At 45.6% G+C, this 21,359-nt stretch overlaps 1 protein-coding gene across 2 annotated transcripts in view; it reads left to right on the top strand.

Moving 5' to 3' along the window:
* ADAMTS7 (ADAM metallopeptidase with thrombospondin type 1 motif 7) overlaps positions 1-21,359 on the top strand; it is a 70,785-nt gene that overhangs the window by 36,322 nt on the left and 13,104 nt on the right. For both annotated transcript variants that reach the window (XM_070477659.1, XM_070477658.1), the window contains 5 exons: positions 17,643-17,787; positions 18,572-18,664; positions 19,056-19,201; positions 20,569-20,738; positions 20,972-21,105. In XM_070477659.1, the coding sequence (XP_070333760.1) occupies positions 17,643-17,787; positions 18,572-18,664; positions 19,056-19,201; positions 20,569-20,738; positions 20,972-21,105 (688 nt within the window). The remainder of the gene's footprint in view (positions 1-17,642; positions 17,788-18,571; positions 18,665-19,055; positions 19,202-20,568; positions 20,739-20,971; positions 21,106-21,359) is intronic.

The following is a 21,359-nucleotide window of genomic DNA, read 5'->3' as shown; positions in this document are numbered from 1 at the left end:
TCTTTTTTGTTGTAATCATTATTTGTTTTATTTTTTAGATTCCATATGTGAGTGATATCATACAGTATTTGTCTTTTTCAGTCTGACATTTCTCTATACATAAAATCTTTAAGTCCATCCATGTTGTTGCAAATGGCAAAATTTCATACCTTTTGTGGCTGAGTAGTATTCTGTTATCTACTACATATTCTTTATCCATTCATCTGTTTGTGGACACTTAGTTTGTTTCCATATCTTGGCTGTTACAAACAGGGCTGCTATGAACACTGATGTGCACGTATCTTTTCAAATTAGTGTTTTCATTTTTCCCCCGTATATACCCAGAGTAGAATTGCTGGATCACATGGTAGTTCTGTTTTTCGCTCTTTGAGCCATACTGTTTTCCACAGTGGCTGCACCAGTTTACAGTCCCGCCAACAGTGTACAAGGGTTCTCTTTTCTCCACATCTTTGCCAACATTTGTTATTTGTGTTCTCTCTGATGATAGACATTCTGAGGTGTGAGGTGATGTCTTGTTTTGATTTTAATTTCTCTGGTGATTGATGATGTTAAAAATCTTTTCATGTGTCTTTGGAAAAATATTCAGGTCTTCTGCACATATTTTTAATCTGGTTGTTTTTTTGATATTGAGTTGTATAAGCTGTTAATATATTTTCGATATTAACTCCTTGTCAGTCATGTTTTGCAAATATTTTCTTCCATCCAAAGTTTGTCCTTTCATTTTGTTGATAGTTTCTTTCACTGTGTGAAAGCTTTTAAGTTTAATTAGGTTTCGTTTGTTTTTTATTTTTATTTACTTTGCTTTAGGAGACAGATCCAAAAAAAATATTGCTACAATTTATGTCAAAGGGTGTTCTGCTTATGTTTTCTTCTGGGAGTTTTATGGTTTCCGGTACTACATTTAGGTCCTTAATCCATTTTGAGTTTATTTTTTGTACATGGTTTGAGACAGATGTTCTGATTTCATTCTTTTACATGTAGCTGTCCAGTTTTTCCAGTACCTCTTAATGAAGTGACTGTCTTTTCCATTGTATATTCTTGATTCCTTTATTGAAGATTGATTGACCATAAGTGTGTGGGTTTATTTCTGGGCTCTCTGTTCTGTTGATCTGTATGTCTGTTTTTGTGCCAGTATAATACTTTTTTTTTAAATTTTATTAAAGTATAATTGATTTATGTGTTTAATTTCTGATGTATAGCACAGTGATTCAGTTATACACATATATATATTCTTTTTCATATTCTCTTCCATTATGGTTTATCATAGGGTATTGAATATAGTTCCTTGGCCTGTGCAGTGGGACCTTGTTGTTTATCCATCCCATATATATGGTAGTTTGTATCTGTCTATCTCAAACTCTCAGTCTTTCCTCCCCAATGTCTGTTATCTATGTCTGTGAGTCTGTTTCTGTAGATATGTTCATTTGTGTTGTATTTTAGATTCCACATACAAGTGATATCATATGGTATTTATCTTTCTCTTTCTGAATTACGTTGCTTAGTATAATAGTCTGTAGGTATATCTATGTTGCTGCAAATGGCATTATTTCATTCATTTGTTTAATTTTGCTTTTGTTTCTGTTGCTTTGGAGACTGACATTAAGAAGACACTGGTATGGTTTTGCCTGTGTTCTCTTCTAGGAGTTTAACGGTGGCATCTCTTATATTTAAGCCTGTAAGCTGTATTGAGTTTATTTGTGTATGGTGAGAGGGTGTGTTCTAACCTCATTGATTTGTGTGTGGCTGTCCACTTTTCCCATCAGCACTTGCTGAAGAGACTGTCTTTCCTCCATTGTGCATTCTTGCCTCCTTTGTCAAGGATTAATTGGCCATGAGTGTGTGGCTTTATTTCTGGGCTCTCTATTCTGTTCTGTTGATCCCTATGCTATTGTGTCAATGCCATGCTGTTTTGATTACTGTAGCTTTGTAGTATAATTCAAAGCCTGGGAAGGTTATACCTCCAACTTTGTTGTTTTTACTCAGAATTGCTTTGGTAATTGAGTCTTTCATGGTTTCATATAAATTTTAGGATTTTTTGTTCTAGTTCTGTGAGGAATGTCATGAGTAATTTGATAAGTATCCTGTTACATCTATAACTTGCTTTGGGTAGTAGAGTAGCCATTTTAATGGTATTCTTCCAATCCAAGAGCTTGGGCTATCTTTCCATTTCTTTGAATCATCTTCAATTTCCTTTACTAATGTTTGTTAGTTTTCAGCATTAAAGTCTTTCACATTCTTGGTGAGGTTTATTCCTAAGTATTGATTTTTTAAAATATGATTTTAAAAGAAATTTTTGTTTATATTCTTTTTCTGATATTTCATTGTCAGTGTAAAGAAGTGCAAACAATTTCCATATGTTTCTTTTGTATCCTGCTACCTTGCCAAATTTGTTTATCAGTTCTCATAGTTTTTGTGTGGATTTTCTGTATATACTATCATGTCATCTGCAGATAATAACAATTTTACCCCTTCCTTCTGAATTTGAATACCTTTTATTTCTTTTTCTTATCTGATTTCTACAGCTGGATTTCCAGTACTATATTGAATGGAAGTGATAAGAGTGGATATACTTTTCTTGTTTCAGATTTTCATGGGAAGACTTTCAGCTTTTCACTGTTGAGTATTATATTGGCTGTGGGTTTGTCATAAATATTAATAGCTTGCATTATGTTGAGATATATTCCCTCTATACCCACTTTTCTAAGGACTTGTATCATGAGTGGATGTTGAATTTTATAAAATGCTTTTTTTGTGTCTATTATGGTGATCATGTGGTTTTTGCCCTCTGTTGATGTGTGTGTCACATTGATTGATTTCCATGTGCTGAACTGTCCTTGTGACCCTGGGATGAATCCAACTTGACCATGGTGCATGATGTTTTTTATGTGTTGTTGATTTTGGTTTGCTAATATTTTCTTGAGAATTTTTGCATCTAATATTCATAAAAAATATTGATCTGTAATTTTCTTTTTTGATATTGTCTTTGGTTTTGGTATTGGGTTGATGGTGGCTTCATAGAATGTCTTTGGGAGTTTTCCTTCTTCTTCAGTCTTTGGAAGAGTTTGAGAAGGATTGGTGTACATTTTTCTTTGTATGTTTGGCAGAATTCACCTGTGAAGCCATCTGGTCCTGGGCTTTTTGTAGGGACTTGTTGTTGTTGTTTTTATAGATTACAAGTGCTGTTTCACTTCTAGTGATCAGTCCATTCTGTTTCTTTTTGATTCATCTTTGGTGGGCTGTATTCTTCTAGAAAGTTGTCCGTTTCTTCTAGGTTGTAGACTTTGTTGGCATATAATTGCTCATACTTCTGCAGTATTGATTGTGATTTCTCCTCTCTCATTTCTTATTTTGTTTATGTCTTCTGTCTTCTTGGTGAGCATGGCCAGAGGTTTGTTAATTTTGTTTACCCTTTCAAAGAACCAGCTCTTGGTTTCATTGATTTTTTCCCCCTACTCTTTAAAAATTTTTTTATTTTCTCTCTGACTGCCGGAGCCTGCCGGCAAACGAACTGGTCGAGAACGCAATTACCAGAGTACCTGAGAAAAATAAGACTTAGACAGACTTAGAAAAATGGGGTTGAGAGGGACAGAGTCAGCTTGCGTCTGACTCTGCCAACTTTATTGAAGAATACCACACCTATATATATGCTAACAGGAGTTGCTAATAGATCAAAGGTTTGCATATGTGCAGAGCTACAGGCACAGGTGTTTTAAATTCCTCCACTTAAGATCAGTAAAGCATCACCCTAGCACCCAACTGAAATCAATAGAACATTAACTAGATAGAAAACAGGCTTCAATCATGACAAGTTTATCAGCAACAGGTGAAAGATCGCTACAGCAATTTCCTTGAGGGAGGTGAGAAAGGCCAACCTGTGCTTTAATAAATCAGGGGTGGCGGGACAGAGAGGGACCTCTTGATCTCTCTCAGAGCCAAGAAGGAGCCTGAGCAGTCAGGCTGGCTCCCCGCATCTGACCTTTATTAGCTCCTTGCTTCTGCTGGCTTTAGGTTTTGTTTGTTCTTTTTCTAATACTTTTAGGTGGTGAGTTAGGTTGTTTATTTGAGATTTGTCTTGTTTCTTCAAAACGGCCTTTATTACTATGAACTTCCCTTTAAGAATTGTTTTTTGCTGCACCTCATAGATTTATTATGGTTGTGTTTTCATTGTCATTTGCCTCAAGGTTTTAAATTTCCTTTTGATTTCATTGTTGACTTACTGGTTTTTAGTAACATGTTGTTTATTCTCCATGTAATTGGTTTTTTCTTATTTCTTTTTCTGTGGTTGATTTCTGTGTTACTGTGGGCAGAAAAGACGCTTGAAATGATTTCTATACTTTTAAATTAGTTGAGGTTTATTTTGTGCCCTAGCGTGTGGTCAGTCCTAGAGAATGTTCCATAGGCACTTGAAAAGAATGTATATTTTCCATTTTTTGGATCTAATGTCTTGAAAATATCAAGTCTAACTGTTATGTCTTATAATTTAGTATCTCTTGCCTTATTGATATTTCTGTCTCAAAGATCTGTCCATTGATGTGACCATTGTTAAAGTCTTTTACTATTCTCTCATTCCCATCAGTTTTTCCTTCTATGTCTGTTACTGTTTGTTTCATGTATTTGGGTGCTCCTATATTGGGTATGTGTATGTTGAAAAGTGTAATATCATCTCCTTGTATTGATCCTTTTATCATTATGTAGTATCTTTCTTTATAACCTTTGTTTTTGTTTATATTTATTTTTAATTGATATATAGTTGATTTACAATGTGTTAGCTGCAAGTGTACAGCAAAGTGATTCAGTTTTATATATACACACACACACATATATATATATATGAATATATATGTTCCTTTTCAGATTTTTTCCTATATATTATTATCAAATATTGAATATAGGTTCTTGTGCTATACAGTAGGTCCTTGTTGTTTATCTATTTTATATATAGTAGTGCGTGTATGTTACTCCAAAATTCCTAATTTATCCTTCCCTGCCAAACCTTTTCTTTTGGTAACTATACATTTGTTTTCTATGTCTGTGAGTCTGTTTCTGTTTTATAAATAAATTCATTTGTATCACTTTTTTTTATTCCACATATAATATTGTATGATATTTGTCTTTCTCTGACTTACTTCACTTAGTATGATAATCTCTAGCTCATTCATGTTGCTGAAAATGGCATTCTAGCATTTTTTTTTCTGAAGGAATAATAATTCATTTTGTTTGTTTGTATATACAACACACACACATATATACACACACATCTGATCTTAGTCCATTCATCTGTCAGTGTTCACTTAGATTGCTTCTATGTCTTGTTTATAACCTTTGTTTTAAAGTCTTTTTTGTCTGATATGAGTGTTATGACCTGTGTTTCTTGTCATTTCTTTTTACATGAAATATCTTTGTCCATTCCCTCACTTTGAATCTGTGTTTCCTTTGTCCTAATGTAAGTCTCTGGTAGGCAGCGTATTGTAGTCCCTTGTTTTTTCGTTTTTTATTTTAAAATCAGTCTCCTACTCTATGTATTTTGATTGGAGCATTTAGACTATTGACATTTGTGGTAATTATTTACAGATATGTATTTATTGCCATTTTAAACCTTATTTCCCCATTGATTTTATGTTTCTTCTTTGACCCTTTCTTCTGTTTTGTTTTTCCTTTTGTGGGTTGATAATTTTCTTTAGTATTGTGCTTCTTTTTGGTTTTTGCTTTTTGTGACTCTATGTTTTTGATTTGTGGTCACCCTGTTTTTCCAGTATGTTAAACACTTCCCATATCTACTTGCTTTAGTCTGGTAATCATATAGTATCAAATAGATTGTAGGAAAAAAAAATCTACATTTTCTTACTCTCGTCCCCAATGTTTTAGGATTTTGATGTCCTCTTTTACATCTTCATGGTCATTCTCTTATTGTTAATTGTGGTTATCATCTCTTTCACAGAAATTTTTTGATTTTTTTTTAGATCTATGTACTGGCTTATTTAAGTGATTTACTTTCTAATTGTGACTTTCCTTACAGAGTCTTCCATTAGAGAAGACCTTTTAATATTTCCTTTATTATAGATTTAGTATTGCTATATTCTTTTAGTTTTTGTTTGGGAAATTCTTTATCTTTCCTTCTATTCTAAATGATAATTTTGCTGAGTAGGGTATCCTAGGTTGCAGATTTTTCTCTTTCAGGACTTTGAATGTATCTTAACATTCTCATCTGGCCTGCAGCATTTCTGTAGAGAAATCAGTTCACATCCTCATGGGGGTTCTTTTGTAATTTAACTCTTTTTCTCTTGATGCCTTTAGAATTCTCTCTTGAACTTTTACTGTTTTATTTGAAATATGTCTTGGTGTAGGTCTGTTTGGATTCATTTTGTTTGGAACCCTCTGTGCTTCCTGAACCAGGATATCTGTCTCCTTCAGGTTTGGAAAGTTTTCAACCATAATGTCTTGAAATACATTTTCAGTCCTCTTTGCTCTTTCTTCTCCTTCTGGGAGCCCTGTTATGTGTAGATTGGCAAACTCTGTGTTATCCCATAGACTCTTATTATATTGCTTTCATTTTTTTCATTTGGCTTTCTGTCTGCTGTTCTGATTGGGTGTTTATATTATTTTATCTTCCAGATCACATATTTGTTCTTCTGCATTATTCATTCTGCTACTCATTGCCTTTAGCTCAGCTTTCATCTTGGCAAATGAGTTTTCTATTTTTTCTTGATTCCTTTTTATAATTTCTAATTTGTTTTTTACTGTAACTTGCATTTCTATCAATAATCCTTAATTCCTTCAATATTATCATTATCTTCTTTTTAAGCTCAGTGTCTATTAGATTGTAGAAATCTGTTTCATTGTTTTTTCAGGAGAATTCTCTTAATCTTTTAATTTGATATGGTCCCTCTGCTTCTTCATTTACCTATATTTCTCTTGCTCTATGAGTTTAGGAGAAACCACTATCTGTTGTATTCTTAGAGGGCTGTTTTTATGTGGGAGGCTGTGTAGCCTGGGTGGGTTTAATATTTTTGGTGCAATGACTGTTTTTAGTATGGATGCCTACCACCTCTTTCCTTAGTGTATGCTGGCCATTATCGCCTTGGTAGGAGGTGTGACTGGTATTGTCTTCAGAGCCTGCGTTGGATGTTGAGCAGAGCCTCCTCTTTGCTCTGTTTGTCACTGCCCTGTTCAACTGCTCCCTAATTATTGGAGTAGAAGCACCCATATCCATTTCTGAGTTGTGTTTCTGAGCTGCAGTGCAAGGTAGGTGAGTTTGGAGCATTCCCACTGGCAGAGGAGCTGCTGAGTTTTGCTCTGCCAGAACTGCCCACTGTGAGCATGCTCTATTACGTCACCCATCATGGGGGATCAAACGTCTACTGTTGGCACTGCCCTTGGCCCCGCCTCAACCATGGGAATGCCAACAGTCAACCCTGGTGTTTCTCAGGTATTGTTTTCACAAGGTCTTCAACACAGATCCAAGAAGTCAGGTCCTGGGACTGCAGTAATCATGTACATGGACTCACTGAGGGAGCCATGGATTCAGCTTAGATCCCGGCCCAGCCCAGCCCCACAGCATGTGCCCACAAAACCCACAACTCCTAAGGCCAGACCCAGCCGCAGGAGCACCCACTGTCTGCTTGAATGTCCTGCAGGTGCTGAATTTACCAAGCTGCCAGCAGAGGTGTAAATCTGCAGCTCACACAGCCAGGGAGAGATTTCAGCCCTGCTTTATAAGTTATGTGGTCCCTAGGGCTTACCTATGATTTCAGCGTTACCTCTGTACATGGGCAACCCACTCACACCTGGTGGTGGGTGCATGGGAGCCCACAGAGGTGGTGGCTAGGGTGCGATAACCTGCCCAGGTGGTGGCTGGAGCATGGGAGCCCATCAAGGCAGTGTTTGGGTTATGTGGACTCACCCAGGCTGGAGCCCACCCAGGTAGCAGCTGGGGCATGGAGAAAGAAGCTGCAAGGGCAGCCCTGCCCCTCCCTTCACATGCCACTTAACTGTGGCACATTGCTTCTATGGTGGGCTCAGGCTTTTTCTGCAGACAACCTGATTGTATCTGTACCACGTTCCAGCCACTTCAGGCTACTTCCACACAGCCAACACCAGTCCTTTTTCCAGATCTGTCCTCTAAACCCCAAGTTTCAGCACCAGCCCCTGCCCATACCATAGGATGCTTGTCTCAGGCTGGAGCATGCAGGCTGGTGGCATTGTCTTATGTAGGTCTAACCATTTGTTATACTCTCCTCTGACCCTGCATAGCTCCCTTTCTCTCCCTGTTGATCTCCCTAAAGGTGAGGGGGCTTCCCAGGGTGTGGGACTCTGTCCTCTTTTACTGTTCCCTCCCAGGATTGCAGGTTGCATCCTGCTTCCTTTTCTCCTCCTCCCCCCATCATCTTACCCAGTTATGTGGAGATCTTTCCTGTCCCTTGAGGTGTTTGAAGTCTTCTGCTAGTGTTTGGTGGGGCTTCCCAGGTATCACTAGTGGTATAGAACCTGCCTGCCAATGCAGGAGACTTATGTCTCCTGGGAGCTGGGTTCAATTGCTGGGTCAGGAAGATATCCTGGAGAAGGGCATGGCAACCCACTCCAGTATGCTTGCCCAGAGAATCCCAAGGACAGAGGAGCCTGGAGGGCTATGGTCCATGGGTTGCAAAGAGTCAGACATGACTGAAGCAACTTAGCACAGCACTACTGTGCTAGTGTTCAGTAGGTATTCTCTGAGAATTATTTCATATGTAGATATATTTTTGATGTATTTGGGGCAGGAGCTGAGTTCCACGTCCTTCTACTCTACCATCTTAATTCCTATCCCAGTACCATACTGTTTTGATTACTGTAGTTTTATAGTATAGTCTGCAGTCAATGAGTATGATATCTCCAGCTCTGTTCTTTCTCAAGATTGTTTTGGCTATTTGAAGTCTTTCTTTTGTGTTTCCATACAAATTCTAAAATTATTCTAGTTCTGTGATAAATGCCATTGGTATTTTGACAGAGATTGCATTGAATGTGTAGATTGCCTTGGGTAGTAGGATCATTTTAACAATACTGATTCTAACCTATGAACATGATGTATCTCTCCATCAGTTTGTGTCATCTTCAATTTCTTTCATCAGTGTCTTATTTTCTGGGTACAAGTTTTTTACCTCCTTAAGTAGGTTTATTCCTAGATATTTTAACCTTTTTGATGTGATAGTAAATTGCTTTCCTTAATTTTTTTGTGATAATTTATTGTTACTGTATAGAAATGCAACAGATTTCTTTATATTAATTTTGTATCTTGCAGCTTTACCAAATTCATTGATGAGCTCTAGTAGTTTTTTTGGTGGCACCTTAAGGATTTTTCTGTGTATAGTGTCTTGTCATCTGCAAACAGTGCCTGTTTTCTTTTTTTCAACTTGAATTCTTTTTATTCCTTTTTCTTGTCTGATTGCTGTGGCTGGGACTTCCAGTACTATGTTGAATAAATGTGGAGAGGGTGGGCATCCTTGTCTTGTTCCTGATCTTAGAGGGAATACATTCAGCTTTTCACCATTGAGTATGATGTTAGCAATGGGTTTGTTGTTTATGGTCTTCATTATGTTGAGTTATATCACCAACTCGATGGACATGAGTTACAGCAAGTTCCTGGCGTTGGTGATAGAGAAGTCTGGCATGCTGCAGCCTATGGGGTCACAAAGAGTGGGACATGACTGAGCAACTGAACTGATATTCCCTTTATTCCCACTTTTTGGAGGGTTTTTTATCATAAATGTTTGAATTTTGTCAAAAGGTTTTTCTGCATCTATAGAGGTGATCATATGGCTTTTATTCTTCAGTTTGTAAATATGGTGTATCACCTTGACTAATTTGCAGACACTGAATCATCCTTTCATTTCTGAGATAAGTCTCACTTGATCAGAGTGTATGATCCTTTTAATGTATTGTTAGGTTCTGATTGATAGTATTTTGTTGAGAATTTTTGCATCTATGTGCATCAGTGGTATTGGTTTGTAATTTTCTTTTCTTTTTGATGTCTTTGTCTGGTTTTGATGTTAGGGTGATGCCTTGTGAAATGAGTTCAGAAGTGTTCTTTCCTCTGAAATTTTTTGGAATAGTTTGAGAAGAAAAGGTGTTAACTCTTCTCTAAATATTTGTGGAATTCTCCTGTGAAGCCATCTGGTCCTGGACTTTTGTTTGTTGGCAGTTTTTTGTTTTTAATTACTGATTCAATTTCATTACTGATAATTTGTCTGTTCATGTTTTCTGTTTCTTCCTGGTTCAGTCCTAGGAGATTATATATTTCTATATAGGAATTTGTTTCTTCTAGATTGTTCGTTTTATTGGCATCTAGTTGTTTGTAGTAGTTTCTTATGATCCTTTGTATTTTTCTGGTATCACTTGTAACTTCTTTTTCATTTCTGATTTTGGCCCTCTCTCTCTTTTTTCATAATGAGTCTGGCTAAAGGCTGATCAATTTTGTTTGTTTTTTCAAAAAAAACAGCTCTTTGTTTCGTTGATCTTTTCTATTGTTTTTATTTTCTATTTTTTTTAGTCTCTATTTCTAAATGATTAGCTTAAGTTTTACCACTCATCTTTGCTTTATGCAATGCCAATTTTTAAATGCAGATATAGGCACATCAAACTAATATGTGGAGTCACCAAAATGACACAATTCATATTTCATACCTCATATTTATCAGAACTCTTGACATAGTGCACAAGACTAATTTGACTGGTTTTATTTCACTTTGTAATATGTACACATTTTCCCAGCACTCTCTGCCTTGGCTTACTGATGTTTGAGGAAGAACTGAGAGGAAATGGATCCATCTTTACATTTCCTTCTAGCCCATCATTTTCAATGCAATAATTGGATGATACAAGGAAGCAACACAAATAGCAAAGATGATGGAGTTCCTTGGTCATTTGTGTTTCCTAAGACATCATACCTTCTTTCTGTATCTGAAGCAAGTTCTGGTTCAAGTGCCAAGTGTGGCCTCTGGGGCTGTCTTAGACATAATGCATTTATCTTGCATTTTCTTAGAGTCTCAATGAATTCTCTGCATTGTGGACCCACTGGGACTCTGCTCATGAGGTGACAAGAAACAGTGGACACAGATATTTTATATCTCCTCATGCAAATGCCTCTTGTCCCATTAGAACCTCCTTAACAAAACACAAGTTCAAAAATACTGAGTTCAAGATGGCAATAGGAGAGCTTTAAATCACTTGCTGCACACTTCCCCATCCTGTGTTCTTTGGGCAGCGACTTTCAACTTTTCCTTCTTTTTAGCTTTTCTTACCTTATTTACTTTCATATTTCCAAAAAGTCTTCCTAGAGTGCTGTTTCTTGATTTTTCAATTTAGATAATCATCTGATGACTTGTACAATGGAAGTTGGAATTTAGCCCCTTTGTGTCACTTCCTGCCCACATTTGCAGCCCCACCCCTGCCACCACATCCCAATATCGTGTTAGCATATCTTGATTAAATCCATGTTTACTGTTTTCTTTATTGTTGTTGTATAGATAATGCCAAACCAAGCATTGTAACAAAATGATTTTCTTTTTAAGAAAGAAATTTCATTTCTTTCATTTCATTTCATTTCTTTCTCTAAAATTTCATTTTACTTTATTTGCCTAGTTTTCTTTGCTTCTCTAAGTCTTCCATATCCTGTGACAATTGTGCAAAATGTCTCTTAATCCAGTTTTGCTGAAGGCAGTGCCTCCCGTGTCCTCTCACAGTTTCCTTATTTCCTGGACATACCCCTTGACATACCTCTATCCTCCTGCTCTCGTCTAACCTGGATGATTTCTACTTCTGTCTTAAAATTATCATGCAAGATCTTCCTGTTTCCTGGATCTCATGCTACCTTTTTTAGAGGGGTTTACTTCTTTGTTTTGGTGGAGCATATCCTCAAGTAGCCTTCTGAGAAGAGATGTATGGATTTGCTTGTCTTAAAATGTTTGCTTTTCTTTGTTCTTCCCTCATACCTGATTGATCTTTTGATAGCAACTTCCAAGTTAAAAGTCTTTCTCCCTCAGAATTTCAAAGGTGTTTTTCCTTTGTTTTCTAGCTTCCAACACTGCTGTTGACAAGTCTCATGCCAGTCTGATTCCCAAACCTTTGTATGTGACCTTTTAAAAAAGTTTGGAAGCTTTTAGGATTTTCTTTATCTCTCTCTTAATGTAGAGAATACTCTCTCTCTCTTTTTTTTGTCTTGGTGTGTGTCTCTCTGTTTTCCTGTTGGTGATCTTAACTTTTGCAATTATGTGCCTTGATCTACCTTGGGGTGGTGGTGGGAGGCACTTGCTAGGCTCTTTTAATCTAAAAACTCAAGTCCTTCAGTTCTTGGAAATATTCTTATTTATTTGATAATCATCTCTCATTTTCTCCTTCTGGAACCCTTAATATTCAGCTTTTCTCTCCCTTTCTTTTATTTACACTTTTAAACTTTTTTCTGACTCATTCTGTTTTCTGAAAGACATCCTTATCTTTGCCTTACAAGCTTTCTGTCACATTAAAATTTTTTTTCCTATTGTACTTTTAACCTCCTGAAATTTCTTATTTGCTAAATATTCCTTTTTTATTATCCTATTCTAATTTCATGGGTATAGTATCTTACCTTGTTATTATTTATTTTGTTTTTTCTTTTACTCCCTGAAATATCTCTCTTTTCTTTGAGTTATTTTTTAGAACCTATCTTTCATGTGAAGGATTTTCCTGAGATGGCATGGCTGTATTCCTTCCGTGGAAGGAGGCACTGGGCTGCCAGTCGGGAGGTCTGTGGACTTGGCAGCACTGTTTCAAGTCACGGCTGAGGGACTGGTTGGGATGGAGCTGTTTCTTCGGGGTATCTTCAAATGTCAGTATCTAGGGTCATTTTTCTGAGTGATTTTGCTCCAGCGAGGCATTCTCTAGTCTCCTCCTGGAAGGTGTAAGTCTGACTACAGCATTCTGGCAGCCAGATGGGGAAGGAGCTTGGTGGTTATCTCAGCTTTCCTTGTGTAGACTTTCGTTCGTTCTTTTCTCTGTGGGCCCCTCTGCCTTGGGCCTCCCACCGTGCCTGCTGTTCCTGGGCCAGGTCTCCTGGGTCACCCTCTCCAGAGAGTGACCCCAGTCCTCTGCCAGGCAGGGAGGTGGCCGTGGCTCTGCTCTAGAGGGTTGGGAAGGGGATCTGGGGTCTGATGACGTCTTACAGACTTTGAAACAGGCTCTTGTCTTCAGTCTTCCTGGCACCCAGGCCTCCAGGGGTCCCTCGGGTTTCCTGAGCGTTTCCAGTGTCCCTCTTCTGGGTGGTTTCTCTCTGCATGACTGGCTCTCAGCATTCAGTGCTGTAGTAAGTCAGCTGCTACTCGATCATCTGCTTTCCAGCTTCTAGAATTTTGCTGACATTTTTCATCTGCCATCATCACCTCTCCCTTGCCCCTTGCCCCTGTGGATTTATGCCTTGTTTATGTCTTTCCTGTCATCTTAGTGGGGTTCTGGAAGGGAGTGGAAATAACTCTGTATCTGCTCAATGGGCCATGTTTTTCTAGAAGTCCATTCACAAGGGTTTAAGCAGAGACATGACCAGGTCCATTGTGGATGTGAGAGTGAGGACCCTGGCCTCTGATAGAAGAGGGATTATTGGGTGGAGAGGGGGACTAGAAGCAGGGAAGTGTTGACTTTGATGTTTAAGACCCTGGACTCTGGCCCAGGCATCTACCCGTGTTGGCAGACGAGTTACACTAACCCTTAAGCCTCCGAGACCAGGGATAATGATGGGACTGTGTCCTGAGTTGCTCTGAGGATTAAATGAGGAGGCATGTGAAGTGTGTAGCACAACGCTGGCCACATGCTTTGCATTCAGTGCCTGGTGACTGTTATCGCTGCTACCAAGCAATGTGATAAGGAGCTGAAGCAGGGACGTGGCCTGGCAGGGAGAGCCTGTCAGAAAATGATTTCAAGGGTCTGTCACCTCCCCCTTGGGGGCTGAAAATGAGAGAAGGGCTGGGAAATCAGAAGGGCAGCCGCCCCTGAAGCACCCTGAGGGCTTTTTCCAGCTGCCCCCGCCCATGGTGCTGCCCAGCACCCTGGCTTCAGGACAGACAGACACATGCATCTCTGTCTTCATTTGGCTGCTGGAATGCGTGAGGGACTTGCCTTGGGGCCTGGGGCGAGGGTGGGAGGAGAAGGTCAGAGCCTGAGCCAGCCAGGGCCTCCCAGAACCTTGGCACCAAGAAAAGCCGGACAGAATGCTGGCAGAGAGAGAGACAGACACGTGGCCAATGAAGGGAGCTGGGGAGGGAGGGGAAGTTCCTCTCCCCAAGGGTGGCTGCACTCTCCTCTCTCCATCCCGGAGGGCCAGGCAGGCTGGGACAGAGGGTGTTGTACCAACCTGTCCCCCAGCCCTTCGTCTCCTTGCTGGAGGTGGACGGAAGGCAGGACAGGCCCCGCCTAGACAGGATGGGGGCCGGAAGGGCAAGATTCACAGAAGGAAGGCACCAAGCGGGGTCTGGTGGTGTTTCTAGGGTTTGACGGCATCTCAGAGGCACTCAGACCACCCCCCGTTCCCCCTGGACACGACACGCCTTTGCTTCCTGCAAATAGGTATTCATCAGGCCGCACAGACCCAGACGTTAGCGGATCCCACTTGGTTTCAGACTGTGCTGACGGGAAAGTGGTAGGGGAGCCAGTGTCCCTGTCCTTAAGCCCCTCACCACCTGAGGAGGGCAGACATGTGACAAGTCCGGGTGATTAGCACTGTGGCAGACAGCCCTGTGGAGTTCTGTGGGAATCTGGAGAGAGGCAGAGACATCATCTCTGAGAAGGAGCCCCAGAGCTGCCCTCTAAGGACTAAGGGAGCATCATGAGGAAGAAGGATGCTCTAGGTGGGTGCATGGCGTGGTCCAGGGCTGGCAGTGCGGGAACGTGGGTGGGATGGAGAATCACCAGGAGTTGGTAGTCAGACTAGAGGAAAGTTTCAACAAGACTGTGTTCACTGGCCAGTCCAAGAGGTCCACCTGAAGAACCTGAAGAGCCTTTCTGGGCCAAGCGTCACTTTAAGGGACCTTGCCATTTCATAACGGACCTCTCTTTTCATGAGCTACTACTTGGACATGGAGCCAGAAAGGGAAGGCCCTGCTTGCTCATGTCTTTGCAGCCAGGGTTTCCGCAGGGAGAGAGGCAGGCCTGATCCAGTATCAGGCCCTGTCCCCAGCATCCGGTGACTCCACGACCAGCCCCCAGCGGTGGGGAGGGGAGGGGGCACACAGGTCTCTCCCAGGTGATGGGTAGCCCCTTGCAGTCCTTGAGGTTGGAGTGGCACTTCCGACTGGAGCCATTCACTGTCTGCTCTGACCCCATTTGGGGCTGCCCAGCCCAGCTATAATTAGAGGGGAAGGGCTGACGTGTATCAGCAGCTTGAGAAGCCTGGCCGGTGAGCCAACCAGAGGAAGGAAGGGCCGGCTGCCGGCCACCCGCCTGTGTAACTTTTCCCAAGTAGATGCTGCTATTTATACCTCTGTTGCTTGGGATCACATAGGCTGCCTCAGCCTCTTGTAGTTGAGGATATGAAGGCTCAGAGAGGGTGAAGGATGGCCCAAGGCCACACAGCATCTGAAACTGGGCTGAGTAGAACTTGGGTTTGTAACTCCCAGTCAGCATCTGGGCCAGAATGTGGCTCTGATTCAGGTGGTGGGTCCTTTAAAGATCCCCCCCCACCACCAGCCAGAGCCCCTCAGCCTCACACACATAAGGATGGCCCTGAGAGGCTGTTGCTGCCTGGCTTTCCAGTAGCAGGCTCACAGGAGCTTGATATACGGCATGTCAGCACTGGGTCCTAGCTGGAAAACTGAAGGGCTGGATGTACCCCAGGACCTGCTAGTGTGGGGCTGAGGCACATTGGACCCCAGGCAGAGGAGCCTGGCTGGGTCTGAATCAGCGGAGTGGGTGAACCCCCCAGTCGCATCTTATATTGTGTCCTGCTAGACAAAAAGGAGCCCCAGGGCCAGGTTGACCCTACACAGATGCACACAGACAGATGCACACACACCCACACAGACACTCCCGCAACACACACACCCCTGCACCCCTCAGCTGATGTTCGGCCCCAGGTTGCAGGTCCAGGGAGCCCCAGGATGAGGCGAGCAATCAGAAACCTTCTTGCTCCCTGCCAGACCTCAGCTGCCGTGGTTTAGAACTTCTATTTGAGATGAAGTGTTTGAGGCAGGCTCATGATCGGATGCGAAGAGCTTTTCACTTAGGGAAGCCCAGCAAGTGGACATGCGGAATGCTGGCAGCCTGGCTGGCATCACGTCCTGACCATCACTGCACCCCCCACATGACCCAGGGCACATGACGCACTGCCATGGGCCCTGGATGTGTAAGGAGCTGGTGGTAGTAGGGTCCTCTGCTTGGGGGTTGTGAGGAGCAGATGAGAGAGTCCCCGCTCAGCACCCAGAGCCAGCCTGGCCTGCAGTCATCTAGGGCAGAAGACTGGGTCCCACGCCTGCTCATATGCCCCATGCCCATCTTAGAGGGTCTGTTTCCAGCTAACACAAAGGGTCCAGGTGGCTCTGGGTGGAGAGGGGCCCCCAGGGTCCTCAGCAGGGGTCTAGTCACTGAGGCTCTGGGTGGAGCCCGGGCCCTGCCACCAGCCAGGGGCCTTGGGAGAACACACGGACCACACTCCCTGGCTGTGGGATGTGGCTCCTCTGAAATCTGGACTCCTGGATCCCAGGGGCTGACTGCCCCCCAGCCTCTCCCCACTCGGGCCTGCACGTTGGCCCATTTCTCGAACCCTCCATGTTCTGCAGCCCCTCCGTGGCCCGTCCTGTCTCCTGTTCCCTCCTGGCCAGACCCCAGTATCCACCAGCTCTGCCCTTCTTCCCCCTGCCTCCCTCCATCCTAACCAGGACCCTCTGCTCATCCCGGCTCCCTGACCCGGCACTAGCCACCCTCCAGCCTCTCAGACTGGAAGACTAGGGGGTTTCTGCCTCCCCCAAGCTGCTTAGCCTGGGATCCCACATTCCACAGATCCTGCCTTCCTCCTGTTGCTGCCAGGAGGGGGCAGGAGAAAATAAGGGAGTGACAGCGGCTGGCAGGCAGGGCTGCCCCTGGCTGTCTCCCAGGTGGGCGGCCAGGTAGGGGGAGCCTGCAGGCCTTGGTCCTCACACAGATCCCCTCGGTCCCAGCCTGAGGGGGAGGGCTGTTGTATCAGCTGTGATGTGATGCTTTCCAGATCCTGGACTGAGCGGAGGAGGAGGCACTCTGAGCAGGGTCACATGTAGGCTTAGTGGTCCATAAGACTCCAGAGGGAAGGGCCTCTGGGCTGGATCTTGGGGAGGGAGGCCCCACGGTGGAGGAGTGGGGAGACTGTTGGGAACAAAAGGGACGGTTTATGGAGAGGTCTAGCCCTGGGGGGTGGGATGAGTTATTTAAATAGGTGGAGTGCCCCGGAGATAGATGGGGAAGACTGGGAGCCTTTCATGCTAGGTTATGTCAAAAAACAGGCCAGGTGAGTAAGGAGGCTGGAGTTTTCCTATTCAGTTTAAAGCTTTAAGCCCCTTCCCGCCTCTCCTGCCCTCCTGGACTGGTGAGGCCTCCTTGCTGGGTCTCTCAGGCTGCCCTCTTTAGAGCCCCAGGGGACAGGCAGCCCCTTACCCCACACTTTTGTCCCATCTCTGCAGCCGTGGGTGGGGCCTGTGCCTGGATGACTCTCCCACCAAGGATGTCATCGACTTCCCTTCCATACCGCCTGGCGTCCTCTACGATGTGGGCCACCAGTGCCGCCTCCAGTACGGGGCCTACTCTGCCTTCTGCGATGACATGGACGTGAGTGTGGTGGGGGTGGGGATGTATGGACCTGGGGGCGAGGGGCAGCCCTCAGCAGCCTGCAGACCCCTCCAAGCCAGGCTCGGTCCACACATATGCCCATGAGGCATAAAATGGCCTGTGGGAGAGGCCTCAGGGTTGGGCGGCCCTAGACCCAGGTGTGCATTCTGGGTGGGCCATTCACCAATGGTGGGACTTTGGGCAAGCCCCTTACCTACTGGGATTTTTGGTGGCTCAGTTGGTAAAGAATCTGCCTACAATGTAGGAGACCGAGGTTCGACCCCTGGGTGGGGAAGATCCCCTGGAGAAGGGAACGGCAACCCACTCCAGTATTCTTGCCTGGAGAATTCCAGGGATAGAGGAGCCTGGTGGGCTATTGTCCACAGGGTTGCAAAGAGTCGGACATGACTGAGCGACTAATACTCTCCTACTGGAGCTGGATTGTAAGAGGTAAAATAAAACCTCTACTGTCAGGTCCTGGGGAAGATCGCCCGAAGTGGTGGCCATGGGCATGTCAGAGACCCTGCAGCTTCTAACCAGGGTGTCTCCGGATGTGGGGGCTGGGGCTGAAGAGGTGTGGGTGAGCTGGGGACTGTGCTGAGGCACCAGTCCGATGGTCTGGGGAAAGATAAGAAGAGACCTCTGGGGCTTCCACCTACAGACCCCACCATGTGCCAGCCCCAAGGAGGGATTCCCAGGAGACTCGAGGAGGTGGCGAAGGGGCAGGGCAGGTGGAGGCGTAGGGGAGGAGGTGAGGGTGTGGCCTTTGCGCTCCTCCTTGCAGAACGTCTGCCACACACTCTGGTGCTCCGTGGGGACCACCTGTCACTCCAAGCTGGATGCAGCTGTGGACGGTACCAGCTGTGGGGAGAGCAAGGTAGGGGAGCCCCAGTCCAGCTGCAGAGCAGGTGAGACACCTGCTGCGTCCATGCTCTGGGCTCGGCCTTGGTTCACAGACTCACTTGTGAGTCGTCGCCGACCGTCAGCCCTCTCTGGCCCAAGTTCCCATCTGCAGAATGGAGGCTTTGGGACAGAGCTTGATTGAGCAATTCTCCAAGGTGCCTCCATCCTGGAGAGCCAGCATGTGAGCTCTCTTTTATTCTTTGTTCAACTCCACCGTGGGGCCTGTGTCTTGGGTGACTGGAAGGGGGCCTCCCCCAGCCCTTGGGGTCTTCCCCTCTGGGCTCTTCCAGGCCTTCTACCCACCTTGTTCTCACTAGGGTGAGGAGCTTGGAGTGTTCTTGCTCTGCATTTGTCTGTCTTGGTAGTGGTGTCTGAATGGGGAGTGCGTTCCCATGGGCTTCCGACCTGAGGCCGTGGATGGTGGCTGGTCTGGCTGGAGCGCCTGGTCCCTCTGCTCGCGGAGCTGTGGCGTGGGCGTGCAGAGCGCCGAGCGGCAGTGCACGCAGCCTGCGTGAGTACAGGGCACACGGGGCAGGTGGGGTGGGGTGCCCTGAGCAGAGTCGGCGAGTCAGTCTGTCCCAGTCTCCCACTCTCAGAAGTATCCCCATGAAGGCCAAGCCCGCAGTGTCCAGAGCCACTTCAGGTCTGGGAGTGCCCTGGAGGCTGGTTGAGTCACCACTGCTGACCCCATTGCAGAGAAGGGAACACCAAGGTTTGGAGAGCAGAATGACTTGTTAGAGGCCACACCACAGAGCAGCAGCTGATGGGTGGGAGGCAGGGAAGACAGTGGCTCAGAGCTTAGACCCTGAACCTTGGGTGGATAGAGTTCAAATCCCCTCTCCTCTCCTCATGCAGCAGCCCTCTCCACCCCTTCTCAGGGCCTCAGTTTCCAGAGAAAGTAAATGATGGGCAACAGCAGCACCCATCCGGTAGAGTTGTCATCATGGATAAATGCAGTAAAGCTCTGCAGCTAATCTGTAGTAATTGCTCAGTAAATAGAGCCATGTAGTGACATTGGAGGGTGCACATGGGTCCAAGATGAGACTGGGGACAGCTGGGAGAATTGGTCAGCTTGGGAGGGGTGCTGTGTGACCTGGGGTGAGTGGCTTCATCTCTCTGGCCCTCATTTCCCCATCTCAGAGGGGTGAGGAGAAGATTCAGGGAGATGCAGAGGTCCCCCTTCTGTGGACCGAGGAGGTGCTGGCACCTTCACCAGCCTGCCCCGGGAGGGGATCATGGGATTCAGAGCCAGGGCCTTGTAGAGCTCCATGCTTATACCCCAGCCTGCCTCCAGGCCTCTGGGTCTGAGCAGGGTGGAAGCAGTTGGGGTGGAGTTGGCATTCAGGCTCTGGGCTGGGCCAGGGCCAAGGGGCTTCCTTTTGACCTGGGTGGGGAGCTGCCACCAAGACCATGTCTGCCGACACGTGGGCTGTCAGGACACCAGGTCTCACGGGCTGGGGATTGGGAGTAGCCCTTCCAGCTAGTGCCAGTCACGTCTGTAGCTTAGCCCAGCCTCTCAATAACCCTCTGCAGAGGCAACCCCAGTCCCATTTTAGAGATGAGGAAACTGAGGACCGAAGGGGTCCTGAGACTTGGCCAAGGTCACATAGCAGGTTGGGGGCAGAGCCCAGGCCTCGTGCTCCCACCTTGCCTGAGATCCTTTCAAACAGGGAGACCGAGTCTGGGCTGAGGTGGGGGCAAGGAGGGGCGAGGATGGCTGGTGGGCAGGGCAGCAGGAGTGGAGGTGGGAGCCGGGAATCTCCGGGTGTCGGGGTGCGGAGGAGCTGCTCGCTCCCAGGGCCTGCTTCTGGATTCAGGTGTGCAGTTGGCCCCACTGTCAGCGCTCACTCACCCCCCCATCCCCACCCCACCCCACAGGCCCAAATACAAGGGCAAATACTGCGTGGGTGAGCGGAAGCGCTTCCGCCTGTGCAGCCTGCAGGCCTGCCCCGCCGGCCGCCCCTCCTTCCGCCAAGTCCAGTGCAGCCGCTTTGACGCCATGCTCTACAAGGGCCAGCTTCACACGTGGGTGCCTGTGGTCAATGACGGTGAGTCCAGCTGTCCGCAGGGACACTGACGTCTGGGGGGCGGAGGTCCGAGGACCCAAGGTTTGCGCAGTGACACAGGTGCTATCTGCGGGGCTGCCGCTCACTCCCTCCTGGCTCCTGGGGGCAGCCTTGTACACTACCAGCCCAGTGGAGCCCCCAGCCCGCCACTGATGCTCTTCTGGGTGTGACTCCTGCCCTGCCTATCCCTCACGGCTCCTCTGCTTGGGCCCCAGTGAACCCCTGTGAGCTGCACTGCCGGCCCTCGAACGAGTACTTTGCTGAGAAGCTGCGGGACGCTGTGGTGGACGGCACCCCCTGCTACCAGGGCCAGGCCAGCCGTGACCTCTGCATCAATGGGATCTGCAAGGTGTGCCCGGCGAGGAAGAGGACCCCCTCTGCCTTCCTCCTGCTTCCCTCTGGCCACCCGCCCCAGGCTGTGCCACTGGGCTTCCCAGCTCTACCAGTGAAGCCCTTTGAGGGTCTCCCATTACCGCTCAGCAAAGCGCCCCCCAATCCTCCTGGGACCGGACCCGCCCCCACACACCATCGGTCTCACCCTCAGCCTCTGTGACTGCACCACGGCCTGCCTGCCGTGGCTTCTGAGATCTGGCCTGGGCCGGC

The sequence above is a fragment of the Odocoileus virginianus genome, chromosome 16, assembly GCF_023699985.2.
Source record: "Odocoileus virginianus isolate 20LAN1187 ecotype Illinois chromosome 16, Ovbor_1.2, whole genome shotgun sequence".
Classification (NCBI taxonomy): Eukaryota; Metazoa; Chordata; class Mammalia; order Artiodactyla; family Cervidae; genus Odocoileus; species Odocoileus virginianus.
The sequence above is the reverse complement of the archived record's forward strand: the minus strand, read 5'-3'. Positions and strand labels throughout refer to the sequence as shown.